Source organism: Astyanax mexicanus, chromosome 2, assembly GCF_023375975.1.
Source record: "Astyanax mexicanus isolate ESR-SI-001 chromosome 2, AstMex3_surface, whole genome shotgun sequence".
NCBI classification, from domain to species: Eukaryota; Metazoa; Chordata; class Actinopteri; order Characiformes; family Acestrorhamphidae; genus Astyanax; species Astyanax mexicanus.
In genome coordinates, this window is record NC_064409.1 from 73,659,904 (window position 1) to 73,676,432 (window position 16,529).

The 16,529-nt window shown below is 35.8% G+C and overlaps 1 protein-coding gene and 1 long non-coding RNA gene across 4 annotated transcripts in view; both read right to left on the reverse strand.

Moving 5' to 3' along the window:
• The window catches only part of LOC103042852 (collagen alpha-1(XIV) chain), a 144,071-nt gene extending 138,599 nt beyond the window's left edge, over positions 1 to 5,472 (reverse strand). For all 3 annotated transcript variants that reach the window (XM_049475237.1, XM_049475236.1, XM_049475238.1), the window contains exons 1-2: positions 5,379 to 5,472; positions 4,381 to 4,480 (exon numbers count right to left, since the gene is read on the reverse strand). In XM_049475237.1, the coding sequence (XP_049331194.1) occupies positions 4,381 to 4,474 (94 nt within the window). In that variant the 5' untranslated portion in view covers positions 4,475 to 4,480; positions 5,379 to 5,472. The remainder of the gene's footprint in view (positions 1 to 4,380; positions 4,481 to 5,378) is intronic.
• Positions 573 to 3,323, reverse strand: LOC125799186 (uncharacterized). The gene is made up of 3 exons (XR_007438015.1): positions 3,031 to 3,323; positions 1,536 to 2,846; positions 573 to 923 (listed from the first exon to the last, which is right to left on the reverse strand). It is a non-coding gene; the product is annotated as an uncharacterized LOC125799186 (long non-coding RNA).
• Positions 5,473 to 16,529: the final 11,057 nt, after the last annotated feature.

The following is a 16,529-nucleotide window of genomic DNA, read 5'->3' on the forward strand; positions in this document are numbered from 1 at the left end:
TCACTTCTACACCTAAACATTCTTCACTTCTACACCTAAACATTCTTCACTTCTACACCTAAACATTCTTCACTTCTACACCTAAACATTCTTCACTTCTACACCTAGACATTCTTCACTTCTACACCTAAACGTTCTTCACTTCTACACCTAAACATTCTTCACTTCTACACCTAAACATTCTTCACTTCTACACCTAAACGTTCTTCACTTCTACACCTAAACATTCTTCACTTCTACACCTAAACATTCTTCACTTCTACACCTAAACGTTCTTCACTTCTACACCTAAACACGCTTCACTTCTACACCTAAACATTCTTCACTTCTGCACCTAAACTTTCTTCACTTCTACACCTAAACATTCTTCACTTCTACACCTAAACGTTCTTCACTTCTACACCTAAACGTTCTTCACTTCTACACCTAAACGTTCTTCACTTCTACACCTAAACATTCTTCACTTCTACACCTAAACATTCTTCACTTCTACACCTAAACATTCTTCACTTCTACACCTAAACATTCTTCACTTCTACACCTAAACATTTTTCACTTCTACACCTAAACATTCTTCACTTCTACACCTAAACATTCTTCACTTCTACACCTAAACATTCTTCACTTCTACACCTAAACATTCTTCACTTCTGCACCTAAACATTCTTCACTTCTACACCTAAACGTTCTTCACTTCTGCACCTAAACATTCTTCACTTCTACACCTAAACATTCTTCACTTCTACACCTAAACGTTCTTCACTTCTACACCTAAACATTCTTCACTTCTACACCTAAACGTTCTTCACTTCTGCACCTAAACATTCTTCACTAAACATTCTTCACTTCTACACCTAAACATTCTTCACTTCTACACCTAAACGTTCTTCACTTCTACACCTAAACATTCTTCACTTCTGCACCTAAACATTCTTCACTTCTACACCTAAACGTTCTTCACTTCTACACCTAAACATTCTTCACTTCTACACCTAAACATTCTTCACTTCTACACCTAAACGTTCTTCACTTCTACACCTAAACGTTCTTCACTTCTACACCTAAACATTCTTCACTTCTACACCTAAACATTCTTTACTTCTACACCTAAACATTCTTTACTTCTACACCTAAACATTCTTCACTTCTACACCTAAACGTTCTTCACTTCTGCACCTAAACATTCTTCACTAAACATTCTTCACTTCTACACCTAAACATTCTTCACTTCTACACCTAAACATTCTTCACTTCTACACCTAAACATTCTTTACTTCTACACCTAAACATTCTTCACTTCTACACCTAAACGTTCTTCACTTCTACACCTAAACGTTCTTCACTTCTGCACCTAAACATTCTTCACTTCTACACCTAAACACGCTTCACTTCTACACCTAAACATTCTTCACTTCTACACCTAAACATTCTTCACTTCTACACCTAAACATTCTTCACTTCTACACCTAAACATTCTTCACTTCTACACCTAAACATTTTTCAGTTCTACACCTAAACATTCTTCACTTCTACACCTAAACATTCTTCACTTCTGCACCTAAACATTCTTCACTTCTACACCTAAACATTCTTCACTTCTACACCTAAACATTCTTCACTTCTACACCTAAACATTCTTCACTTCTACACCTAAACTTTCTTCACTTCTACACCTAAACATTCTTCACTTCTACACCTAAACATTCTTCACTTCTGCACCTAAACATTCTTCACTTCTACACCTAAACATTCTTCACTTCTACACCTAAACATTCTTCACTTCTACACCTAAACATTCTTCACTTCTACACCTAAACATTCTTCACTTCTACACCTAAACATTCTTCACTTCTACACCTAAACATTCTTCACTTCTACACCTAAACATTCTTCACTTCTGCACCTAAACACACTTCACTTCTGCACCTAAACATTCTTCACTTCTACACCTAAACATTCTTCACTTCTACACCTAAACATTCTTCACTTCTGCACCTAAACACACTTCACTTCTGCACCTAAACATTCTTCACTTCTACACCTAAACATTCTTCACTTCTACACCTAAACATTCTTCACTTCTACACCTAAACGTTCTTCACTTCTACACCTAAACGTTCTTCACTTCTACACCTAAACATTCTTCACTTCTACACCTAAACATTCTTTACTTCTACACCTAAACATTCTTTACTTCTACACCTAAACATTCTTCACTTCTACACCTAAACATTCTTCACTTCTACACCTAAACATTCTTCACTTCTACACCTAAACGTTCTTCACTTTTACACCTAAACATTCTTCACTTCTACACCTAAACATTCTTCACTTCTACACCTAAACATTCTTTACTTCTACACCTAAACATTCTTCACTTCTACACCTAAACATTCTTCACTTCTACACCTAGACTTTCTTCACTTCTACACCTAAACATTCTTCACTTCTACACCTAAACATTCTTCACTTTTACACCTAAACATTCTTCACTTCTACACCTAAACATTCTTCACTTCTACACCTAAACTTTCTTCACTTCTACACCTAAACATTCTTCACTTCTACACCTAAACATTCTTCACTTCTACACCTAAACATTCTTCACTTCTACACCTAAACATTCTTCACTTCTACACCTAAACATTCTTCACTTCTACACCTAAACATTCTTCACTTCTACACCTAAACATTCTTCACTTCTACACCTAAACATTCTTCACTTCTACACCTAAACATTCTTCACTTCTACACCTAAACATTCTTCACTTCTACACCTAAACGTTCTTCACTTCTACACCTAAACGTTTTTCACTTCTACACCTAAACATTCTTCACTTCTACACCTGAACATTCTTTACTTCTACACCTAAACATTCTTCACTTCTACACCTAAACATTCTTCACTTCTACACCTAAACGTTCTTCACTTCTACACCTAAACTTTCTTCACTTCTACACCTAAACATTCTTCACTTCTACACCTAAACGTTCTTCACTTCTACACCTGAACATTCTTTACTTCTACACCTGAACATTCTTCACTTCTACACCTAAACATTCTTCACTTCTACACCTAAACGTTCTTCACTTCTACACCTAAACTTTCTTCACTTCTACACCTAAACATTCTTCACTTCTACACCTAAACATTCTTCACTTCTGCACCTAAACATTCTTCACTTCTACACCTAAACTTTCTTCACTTCTACACCTAAACATTCTTCACTTCTACACCTAAACATTCTTCACTTCTGCACCTAAACATTCTTCACTTCTTTTCTTTTGTAACAAAAATGTGCATCTCTAAAATGAGAGCTTTACAGAATATCATTGGGGTCAGGCCTAATAATAGGGAATCTCTGCATCATTTAATATTGCTGAGGTTGATCCTACACCTGCTACATCTTTTTTTTTTTAACTCACCCATCAATGCAATCTTTTAAATTGTAGGCTTTTAATTGATTGTCCATTTTTAGTATTATTTCTTTCCTATTTCTATTTTATCACATGTAAATTTCTAGATTTCTATTTCTGTTCATGTTGTTCAGATAACATTTTGTCTATTTTTAGTTTACTACATAATTTGAACAGACAAACTGTCCCTTACACTAAAATTTCTTGATGAATGGACCAATAGAAATCCCTAATAATGACCTGAAATGATCTAAATCTGTAAGTATCCACACCACAATTCCACTATCACGCCATAAATATAACAGAGTCTTGGACTAGTTATTTTGGTCCAGCATACAGTTTAAGGCTAAACTCCAGAGAGTAAAGTGAGAAGTTAGAAGGTCTACATCATTATCAGTCTGGGAACAGCTTTGCAGAAGCGTCAGGTTTTATCAGTCCTCTCAGCGTTTATCAGTTTCCCTGATTGGAGCGTTTTTTAGCACAGGTCCAGATGGTACAATTAGAAAAAGTCACAGCTCTGACTCGACTAATTAATGGATGAACAACTGAACCAGTGAACAATACACAGCACAATACACACACACTTTATATTATACACACTCTCAGAGAGAGAGAGAGAGAGAGAGAGAGAGAGAGAGAGAGAGAGAGAGAGAGAGAGAGAGAATACAAAAAGAGTAGACAAATGGAGAGAAACATAGAGTAGATTATAGGAAAAAAAGAGAGCGAGAAAGAGACAGACAATGAAAGATAGAGTATGTGAGAGTGAGACAAAGAGAGACAAACAGACAAAAAAGTGTGAGAGATCAATAGGCAGACAGACAGACAGACAGACAGAGTTTAGAGAGACAGAGATAGAGTGAGACAGACAGAGAAAGAGACAGAAAGAGAGTGTGTGTCTCTTTAGTTGCTATTATTATTATTATTATTATTATTATTGTTGTTGTTGTTGTTGTTGTTATTTACCTTGGCCCTGGGTGGGTCCGGTGAGCAGTGACGTCAGCGCCAGGAGGAAGAGCGTGCTGCTGCCGCGCGCCTGCATCCTCATCCTCATCCTCATCTACTGCTGCGGAGAGACACGAGGGGTTTAACACCGGGGCGCGCGAGCCGAGCAACTTTCTCTTACAGTGTGTCTGTGTTTCTCTCTCTCTCTCTCTCTCTCTCTCTCTCTCTCCGTCTGTCTCTTTTTGCCCTCTATCTCTCTTAGTCTATCTCATTACCTGTCATTTAGCCCCTCTCTCTCTCTCTCTTACTTCTTCTCTCACTCACTCTCCTTCTCCCACACACTCTCACTCTCTATCTTTCTGTCTCTTTTCACACTCTCTTGCCCTCTCTCTTTCATTCTTTCTCTCCTCTAGTGACTTTCTGTTTCTTACTCCATCTCCCCCTCTTTATCTCTCTTACACTGTCTCCTTTTATCTATCTATCTATCTATCTATCTATCTATCTATCTATCTATCTATCTATCTATCTATCTATCTATCTATCTTACCCCCTTCTCTCTCCCCATTTGTTCTCTCTCTTTCTTACTCCCTCTGTCCCTGTTTTTCTCTCTCCTCCTCTCTCTTACCCTCTCTTTATCTCTGTCTCTTTTTTCTCACTCTCTCTTGCCTTTTTTCGCTTTACTCTCTCCCTTTCTCTCTCTGTCTCTTTTTGCACACACACTCTCTTGCCCTCTCTCAGTGTTTCTTTCCTTTAGTATCTATCTATCTATCTATCTATCTATCTATCTATCTATCTATCTATCTATCTATCTATCTATCTATCCCTTGTTTGTTTACTAGTTCAGTCGGTCTCAGAGCGCGCGCACGCTACGCTGTTGCACTACAGAAGTGCCCGTGCATCCAGTCGCTCGCGCTCTCCTCCTCCGTGCGCCCTGATCCGATCCAGCACGCTCGCGATCAATAACCCAGCCTGAAGGCTGCAGTGCACGTGCGCGCAGCCTGAAGAGGAGCCGTACCTACCCTGTGTAGCGCATCCAGTCGCGTGAAGCTCCGCAGCCGCTGTGCTCGCGCGCTCCTCTCCTGCAGCTCGTCCGAGAGACTGTGAGCTCACCCCCCCCCCCCCCCCCCCCCCCCCCCTCGGCTGAGGCGGGAGGGCAGGTGGGCGGGGCGGCTGCGGTTCAGGGAGGCCGCGCGCTGTCCGCCCCGGGGCGCCCCGCCCGACACAGGAGCTCCGACCCCCTGCTCTGATCCAGCGCGCGGGTTACCTCCTCTTACACGGGCCAGAACACACTTCCACCAAGTTTCTCCAACTCTAATATTCGCATAATAATTTACATTTATTAAGATTTTAGGGCACTGTACAACTTTAATTTACTGTAAAACTATTGAGATTCATCCAGTTCACTGTAAAACTTTCCCCAATTTACTGTAAAACTACTGAGATTCATCCAGTTCACTGTAAAACTACTGAGATTCATCCAGTTCACTGTAAAACTACTGAGATTTATCCAGTTCACTGTAAAACTACTGAGATTCATCCAGTTCACTGTAAAACTACTGAGATTTATCCAGTTCACTGTAAAACTTTCCCCAATTTACTGTAAAACTACTGAGATTCATCCAGTTCACTGTAAAACTTTCCCCAATTTACTGTAAACTACTGAGATTCATCCAGTTCACTGTAAAACTACTGAGATTTATCCAGTTCACTGTAAAACTTTCCCCAATTTACTGTAAACTACTGAGATTCATCCAGTTCACTGTAAAACTACTGAGATTTATCCAGTTCACTGTAAAACTTTCCCCAATTTACTGTAAACTGTAAAACTACTGAGATTCATCCAGTTCACTGTAAAACTTTCCCCAATTTACTGTAAACTACTGAGATTCATCCAGTTCACTGTAAAACTTTCCCCAATTTACTGTAAAACTAATGAGATGTATCCAGTTAAACTATTAAGATCTATGCAGTTCACTGTAAAACTATTGAGATGTATTCAGTTTACTGTAAACTACTGAGATTTATCCAGTTTATAGTAAAACTATTAAACTCTATCCAGTTTACTAAAACTACTGAGATTTATCCAGTTTACTGTTAAACTATTGAGATGTATCTAGTCTACTGTAAAACTACTAAGATGTATCTAGTTCATTGTAAAAAACTACCAAGATGTATCCAGTCTAATGTAAAACTATTGCGATTTATCCAGTTCTTAGTAAAACTATTGAGATTCATCCAGTTAAACTATTTAGATTTATCCAGTTTACTGCAAAACTATTGAGATTCATGTAGTTCATTGTTAAACTATTGAGATTCATCCAGTTAAACTATGGATATGTATCCAGTTCACTGTAAAACTATTTAGATTTATCCAGTTTACTGTAAAGAAAAAATGGAGATTTATCCAGTTCATTGTAAATCTATGGAGATTTATCCAATTCATTGTAAAACTACTGAGATTTATCCAGTTCACTGTAAAACTATTGGGATTTATCCATTTTTATGTAAAACTACTGAGATTTATCCAATTCACTGTAAAACTATTGAGATTTATGCAGTTTACTGTAAAACTACTGAGATTTATCCAGTTCACTGTAAAACTATTGAGATTCATCCAGTTCACTGTAAAACTTTCCCCAATTTACTGTAAAACTACTGAGATTCATCCAGTTCACTGTAAAACTACTGAGATTCATCCACTTCACTGTAAAACCTTCCCCAATTTACTGTAAACTACTGAGATTCATCCAGTTCACTGTAAAACTACTGAGATTCATCCAGTTCACTGTAAAACTTTCCCCAATTTACTGTAAACTACTGAGATTCATCCAGTTCACTGTAAACTACTGAGATTCATCCAGTTCACTGTAAAACTACTGAGATTTATCCAGTTCACTGTAAAACTTTCCCCAATTTACTGTAAAACTAATGAGATGTATCCAGTTAAATTATTAAGATCTATGCAGTTCACTGTAAAACTATTGAGATGTATTCAGTTTACTGTAAAACTACTGAGATTTATCCAGTTCATAGTAAAACTATTAAACTCTATCCAGTTCACTAAAACTACTGAGATTTATCCAGTTTACTGTTAAACTATTGAGATGTATCTAGTCTACTGTAAAACTACTAAGATGTATCTAGTTCATTGTAAAAAAAACTACCAAGATGTATCCAGTCTAATGTAAAACTATTGCGATTTATCCAGTTCTTAGTAAAACTATTGAGATTCATCCAGTTAAACTATTTAGATTTATCCAGTCTAATGTAAAACTATTGAGATTTATCCAGTTCTTAGTAAAACTATTGAGATTCATCCAGTTAAACTATTTAGATTTATCCAGTTTACTGTAAAACTATTGAGATTTATGTAGTTCATTGTTAAACTATTGAGATTCATCCAGTTAAACTATGGATATGTATCCAGTTCACTGTAAAACTATTTAGATTTATCCAGTTTACTGTAAAAAAAAATGGAGATTTATCCAGTTCATTGTAAATCTATGGAAATTTATCCAATTCATTGTAAAACTACTGAGATTTATCCAGTTCACTGTAAAACTATTGGGATTTATCCATTTTTATGTAAAACTACTGAAATTTATCCAATTCACTGTAAAACTATTGAGATTTATCCAGTTTACTGTAAAACTACTGAGATTTATCCAGTTTATTGTAAAATTGTTACATTTATCCAGTTCACTGTAAAACTGTTTATATTTATCCAGTTTACAGTACATTTGAGATTTCTCCAGTTTACTGTAAAACTACTAAGATTTATCCAGTTTATTGTAAAACTCTTTAGATTGATCCAGTTCACTGTTAAACTATTGAGATTTATGTAGTACACTGTAAAACTACTGATTTCTCTAACTACTGAAATGTATCCAGTTTACTGTACAACAATAAATATTCATCCAGTTTACTGTAAAACATTTATGATTTCTCCAGTTTATCCTTAAACTACGGAGATTTCTCTAGTTTACTGTAAAACTACTGAGATTTATCCAGTTAATACATACCAGAATTAGAGTCAGGAAATAAAAAGTACATGTTTTTCATAACTGTGATTAATTCCATCTTATTTTTTTAATATGCTCCTTTTACTCCTCTTTTTAAAGAGTGTGCATCATTAGCTTTCTGTGGGAGGAAACTGGCCTTTTTCAGAATACCACTGAGAATACGAGAACAGCACCTTTCACTAGATCCCACAACTCAATAGCAAATGTCCTGTTGTAGCTAAGCAACAGCCACTAAGCCCAATATCTCTGACACCTTTAACTCATAGCTGTGATACCTTGTTCAGTATGTTTTTGATTGAGGCAAAAAGTTTATCATTTGAATGCATTATATATTTAGCTGAAAAGTACTTTATTCTGTTAAGTATATAGGTGGGTATTTCATTGTAAATAAGATCAAAGACTAGAGTCTGCTGCAACATTTACACTGTAAAGTAGAATTCAGTAAAGTTTACACCAATTAATATTTGTATTGAAATTCATCCAGTTTACATTGAAAGCATTGAGATTTATCAAGTTTACTGTAAAAGTATTAAGATTTATCAAGTTTACTGTAAAAATATTGAGATTTATCAAGTTTACTGTAAAAGATTGAGATTTATCAAGTTTACTGTAAAAGTATTGAGATTTATCAAGTTTACTGTAAAAGTAATAAGATTTATCAAGTAATGAGATTTATCAAGTTTACTGTAAAAGTAATAAGATTTATCAAGTTTACTGTAAAGTATTGAGATTTATCAAGTTTACTGTAAAAGTAATAAGATTTATCAAGTAATGAGATTTATCAAGTTTACTGTAAAAGTAATAAGATTTATCAAGTTTACTGTAAAGTATTGAGATTTATCAAGTTTACTGTAAAGTATTGAGATTTATCAAGTTTACTGTAAAAGTATTGAGATTTATCAAGTATTGAGATTCATCAAGTTTACTGTAAAAGTATTGATATTTATCTAGTTTACTGTAAAACTGTTAAGATTTATCAAGTTTACTGTAAAAGTATTGATATTTAGTTTGCTGTAAAAGTATTGGGTTTATACTGTTTAAACTGTAGAGTGGATTGAAGTACAAAGTTAAGTACAACAGAATAGTGAGCAAACACACGCTGTCTGACCAGATTCAATCAGTCTGATTAATGATAGAAAATAAACCAGCACTGCAGTGTTAAGGTGCTTTATGTACTTTTGTGATAATTTAATAGCCTAAAATTTAAAGTTAGTGGTTATTCTAATACAGGTGTCAGTATCCTACATAAAATGTATTTTGTGTAAACTTTCAAGATTGATCCTAGATCTATTTTTATAAAAAAATAATTTTAAATGTGTCTAAGAATTCTCTGACTGCTCAGAGAATTAATTTAGATATCTAATCTAATTGTATTTCAGCAATTGAACAAGAACAGTCACCATACTATGAGCAGGAGGTTGTAGGTTCGACTCCCGCTTATGCAGCTTTGCCATTTAGCTGCCGGCAGTGGGTTGTTAGTTTGCTCTTATGTTTAAAGGTGCACAGCAAATTTCTCAAGTTCGAAAATCTGAAGTTAAACAAAAATGTGTGAAAGTGTTAAATTGTGAGTTTATTCTCCAACTCTCCAAGTTGGGGGTGTGTCCCCCAATCCCAGCTCACCATCAGTGTGTAGTCTTGCCCACCAGATATACCTTCCATGGGGTATTTCATCATATTTTATATAATGGCTGTTTGCCTAGCTTACATTTTGTTGGCCATAACAGCAAGTGACCATTTCTGCACTGGAAATTGTGACAAAGTGCTGGTAATGCCTTGAAAACTTCTTTTTTGCATTATTTATTAACACTGTGAAAGAGTTTATGGTAAAATTAGCTCCAGCTAAAAGCTGTATTTTACTCTAGATGGGATAAATATTTGAACTCTCAACAGTTCAGATTAAACTCCTGGACAGAGTTAAAAGCCCAACTCCCAGAGTTAATGAGTTACTTTTACTCTGTCATAGAGTGTATTAGATGGTCATGCACGATGGAACACTCTTAAAATGAGTTGATATTAACTCTCAGGGAGTTTACTCCAAAAAACTGAACTTGCTGTGTGGATAAAGCAAAAATAATAGTACCAAAAAAATACACTGACATCCAAAAGACATGGGAATCACAGCAGTATGTACAGCCATATGAAAAAGTTTGTGCACCCCTATTAATCTTAATAATTTATAGTTCTAAATATTTGGGTGTTTGAAACAGCCATTTCAGTTTGATATATCTAATAACTGATGGACACAGTAATATTTCATGATTGAAATGAGGTTTATTGTACTAACAGAAAATGTTCAATATGCATCAAACCAAAATTTGACCGGTGCAAAAGTATAGGCAGTATTGGCCATTTTATTGATTTGAATAATCCTAACTACTTTTTACTGACTTACTAAAGTACAAAATTGGTTTGGTAACCTCACTGAGCTTTGAACTTCATAGCCAGGTGTATCCAATCATGAGAAAAGGTATTTAAGGTGGCCAATTGCAAGTTGCAGCGCACTTTGCACAAGGAGAAGCTGTATGGAAAAGCACACCTCAGGCGGCTCTGTTTGTGGCGTGCTTGCAGAAATGGCTTCTTTCGCATCACTCTCCCATACAGCTTCTCCTTGTGTAAAGTGAGCTGTATTGTTGACCGATGCACAGTGACACCATCTGCAGCAAGATGATGCTGCAGCTCCTTGGAGGTGGTCTGTGGATTGTCCTTGACTGTTCTCACCATTCTTCTTCTCTGTCTTTCTGATATTTTTCTTGGCCTGCCACTTCTGGGCTTAACAAGAACTGTCCCTGTGCTCTTCCATTTCCTTACTATGTTCCTCACAGTGGAAACTGACAGGTTAAATCTCTGAGACAACTTTTTGTATCCTTCCCCTGAACAACTATGTTGAACAATCTTTGTTTTTAGATCATTTGAGAGTTGTTTTGATGAGTCCATGATGCCACTCTTCAGAGGAGATTCAAATAGGAGAACAACTTGCAATTGGCCACCTTAAAAACTGATCATGACGTGTTTGCTCTTTATTGTGGTAAAGGTTGAGATTAGCAGTATGTGGGTCACCTCGTTCAGTTTCAGGGAGGGTGTGTGTGTGTATGTGTGTGTGCTCAGGAGCTGATGAATGTGATGATTAAATTGTTAAACCCTGGGGATAGATATTTTACACTGCACTAATACCCATGCAACATGTGAGTGAAGAAGTTCAGGAGAATTGAGATGTATCCTATACAGTACATGCTGACACACACTGTCAGGTTATTATACTGTAGACCGGATCATTCCATACTGTATAAGGTATTCTGAAACTGAGATTACAGTAAAACACTTTTTGGTGCCGCATAGGAAGATTTTGGGGTTGTTTCCAAAACTCAAGTAAAAACTTGAGTGAAATTTCTACCAGTAGACGAATGCATGCAGTATCACTCATGTCTGGACCAATCACCAGCTTCCATCTGTCTTTTAAAGATCTCTACTTATAACAGTAGAGCCTTGATTTCCAATAGTTATTATTCATAGCATTGATAATGCTACTGAGATAAAAAAAACTTAACTCTAAATAGTGTTTTATATACTCTATTTACCATTCTAGTGTTGGGGGAATCACTAATGAAAGTGTCAAAATGAATTGAGATTGAGTAATTGGCCTAACAAATTGAGTGCAAAATTAGGAAGAACATTTTTCATTTTTTTTTTATTATTATTTTCATTACCATGATTTGCTATGGCCCTAATGTCCTGTTATCATTAAATTATATATCAGAAAGATATTGCTATTGATAAAAGACTTTTCTTATTACAAGCTTGCCTCTGGAGTATTTCAGGTAGAACCTAATTATTATTTGTGTTTTCTCTCTATTTACAGTACCAGTCAAAAGTTTAGACACCTGTTTTCTCATACAGTGTGATTTTTCTTTCTTTGTGATTTTTTACATTGCAAATTTAATATTAAAGACTATATTAAAGCTATACACACACATGCAGAATTATTATTATTATTATTATTATTATTATTATTATTATTATTATTATTATTTAAAATAGTGTGTGATTGAAATGGTTAATCATATCTGCAAGATTCCTCATATTTATAACATTACAGAGTACACAGAAATAATATTTCCCTGCTTAAAGGAAAGATCGTTTTGTCTAATGCATCCTGTTAAGCATTTGTTAATTCAACTTAACATGGTCATGGATCTAAAGTGTGGTCTTGTTTAGTTGGACTGACCTAGAGGAGTGGCTAATGCTTAACAAGGAGGAAACTCCTAGAGCCAAAGCTCAATGAGGTTACCAAACCAATTTTGTGCTTCAGTAAGTCAGTAAAAAGTAGTTAGGAGTATTCAAATCAATAAAATGATAAAGGTGCCTAAACTTTTGCCCCGATCAAATTTTGGTTTAATGCATATTGAACATTTTCTGTTTCTACAATAAACCTCATTTCAATCCTGAAGTATTACTGTGTCCATCAGTTATTACTAAAAATGATTAAGATTAATAGGGGTGCCCAAACTTTTTCATATGACTCTACCTAATCTCCAACGCTGAGAATTTAATAGCTGTTTTTTGATATCTTGTGCATGTACCTACAGTCAGATTTAATAATATCAGTGAAAGAAGAGATTGCAGATTCTGAATGGAAGTGTATGGATCACAGGAATGCACCTCAGGAGTTTCCTATACTGTACCGGCGGAGTTCAGTGTAAGTGAAGCTCCTGTGCACGGCCGGGGGCTGCGGAGCCGGGCAGCTCTCTCACCGTCGGCCATGTTGGATGTGTCTGAACAGGCCGGAATCCGCGGAGAGGAATGCATGAGCTCGTCATCACCATGACAGCTGGGTCACAGCCGTGACAGAGCAGGAACGGCGCTCCATAAATCCCAGCACCAGCTTTCCCCTTTGGCCGAGGAACACTGGCTGGGTGTGTCCGAGTGTGTGTGTGTGTGTGTGTGTAACCTTGATGCAACACTCTAGGAGCCAAAGAATGCAGTCTAATGTGTGTAAAAGAGAAAGAAAAACAGAGCAGAGCTCAATCTTTAGGTTATATAATCTGAAAAGAGCCGAGTTTTAAACTGGCTCTAATTCTGTTAAATATCCTGCAGATTTCTCTCCGTCTCTACGAGTTTTTTGTACCTAATATTTCATCCTCTGACACCATTCTAACTTCTCACTTTGACATTTTTGCACTGTAACTGAACAGGTCAAGCACTGTAGGCTATTCCTGAGGTATTTGGACTCCTCCAGCTGCAAGGAGAAGTTATTGAAGTGTTGACCCTGGACCAGCTTCGGCATAAGACAAATTCTTAAAGTGAAATATACCAATATATATGTATTTTTTCCTAGTTTTACCCCTAGCCTAAGTGCAGTCAATCAAATAAGAAAAAAATGTTGGCAGTGGGGAACCTTCTGGACCTTCTGAGAGTAGATAGAAATGTACATTTAAGATATATATATATATATATACAGCTCTGAAAAAAAAAAAAATAAGAGACCACTTAACTGGGATGATTTTCCATGATTTTACCAAATTGAAAACCTCTGGAATATAATCAAGAGGAAGATGAATGATCACAAGCCGTCAAACCAAACTGAACTGCTTGAATGTCTGCACCAGGAGTAAAGCAGCATAAAGTTATCCAAAAGCAGTGTGTAAGACTGGTGGAGGAGAACATGCCAAGATTCATGAAACTGTGATTAAAAAAACACGGTTATGGGTTATTCCACCAAATATTGATTTCTTTACTCTTTAAACTTTATGAACATGAACTTGTTTTTTTTTCTTTGCATTATTTGAGGTCTGAAAGCTCTGCATCTTTTTTGTTATTTCAGCCATTTCTAATTTTCTGCAAATAAATGCTCTAAATTACAATATTATAAGATATGGTGGAGAGAGATTGTTGATGGCTTTGAAAGTAAAGAATTTTGTAACCAATGCGGAACTTAACCGGGAGCTCAAAGTAAAGCTGCTGCAATACAGGAGTGATGTCGTGAAAGGATGGGGTTCTGGTATTGGTACGGGCGGCAGAGTGCTGGACCAACTGAAACTAATGGAGAGATTTGTGGGTGAAAGCGTAAAGGAGGGAGTTGCAGCAATCCATGCATACTTTTCCTGCCGTTATGATAGCAAAGACACACTGACATGCCCTATATCAAGCTGCACACCATGCAGTTTTAGTTGAAAACACAAGGGTCAATTGGTATGTTTTGGTTGGAAACAGAGCAGTTTATTGCTCAATTAAATGATTTTTATTGAACTCTCTATTATTTTATTTTTTACAAGGTTTAAAAATTTAGAACAGGCAAAACATTTCCTAGTGCCTTAGCGCTTATACATAATAAGTACATGCTTTAGTAGGGCTAAAATAAATATAGATTATTATAAAGGTAAGGGCTTTTTTGTCCCCTAATTTATTTGAGCACATTTTGACATTTGACATGTCAGGAGCTTAAGCCCAGCTAAATTAATTAAATAAAAATACAATGTGACAAAATGTACTGGGACAAAAAATAAACATAATGAAATACAAGTAATAGGCTCTCTGCTTCATTATGCTCTTTAATTCATTACATTTCTTTTTTTAACTCTTCCCTTTTTATCTCAAGTAGGGAACATTACTGTCGGGTAAGTGCATTTTCACAAATGAGAAGATAAAACGTGTGCAGGTAAAAGCTGGTAGCAGATCACTGCTAATCAATGAATCATCCAGCATGGAGCTCAGCACACAGTGACTCAGTTCACTTTACTGTAAGCAGCTCCGACTGCACAGCTCCTGCCCTGTGTCTCCAGCCTACTGCTCTACATTCTAAGCAAGCGTGGACAAGCTCCTAACAAGATAAAACACAGATATTAAACACATCATTTAGTATTATCATACTGCCAAACAGTGTGACTAAAAACGCATCCTGAAATAACCCTCAGAGCATCATAAGAGATGTACATTATAAATATACAGGCATGCAAACTGATAATGGTACAGCAGCATACTGGTATATAGTGGTGTGAAAAAGTATTTTCCCCCTATATATTTCTTTAGTTTTTGCTTTTTTTCATACTGATATTTTTACGATTATCAAAAAAACTTTAACATCAGACCAATATAACCTGGGTAAATATAAAGAAACACTTTTTATAGTAGTAAAAAAGTGTTTGCCTCCTAAACTTAATAACTTGGTTCAATCAAGCTTCACCAATAACTAAAAAAAAGATTCTTTTACTTCCCTGTGGAAAAATTTTGTTCCATTTTTCTTTACAGAATTGTTTTAATTCAGACACATTGGAGGATTTTCCAGCATAAACCTCCTGTTTAAGATCATCCACAGCATCTCAATCTCAAGACTTTAACTAGACCACTCTTCCAAAACCGTCATTTAGTTTTTTTATTTAATCCATTCAGAGGTGGACTTTTTGTTTGTGTGCTTTGGGTCATTGTCCTGCTGCAGAACCCAAGTATGCCTGAGCTTGAGGTCATGAACAGATGGCCGGATTCTGATTCTCCTTCAGGATGGCCTGGTAAACAGCAGAAATCCTGCTTCTATCTATTTACAGCAAGTTATCCAGACCCTGAAGCAGCAAAGCAGCTCCAGACCATCACACAAACTACCACCACCATGTTTTACATTCAGTATGATGTTCTTTTTCTGAAATTATGTGTTAGTTTTACTCCAGATGTAACGGGACACACACCTTCCAAAAAGTTCCACTTTTTTCACGTCAGTCTAAAGAATATTTACCCAAAGTTCTGGAGATCTTCAAGATGTTAGTTGGTACACTGCAAAAAATCAGGGTCAAAAAATAAGAAAAATAAAAACAAAATAAGAAAACAATGCTTGAATCAAGCAAAATTATCTGCCAGTATAGTGAGAAAATTTAGCTTGTTAAGAATTCTTGAAACAAGAAAAAAAATCTTGCAATGTAAATTATCTTGTAATCTCAAAAAACAGTAATAATTAACCAATTTAAGACATTATGACTAGATTTAAGCAAGACTTGCTTGATTAAATATCATAAAAAATGTCCAAAAAGTCCAAAACTAGCATATTATTCTTGTTTTAGTAATGTTCATAAAACCATTTGGTCAAAAAATATCTTAAAATAAGAATCCTTTAATAATTTATTTCTCTTAAATATCTTAAAATAAGAATCATTTAATAAATTATTT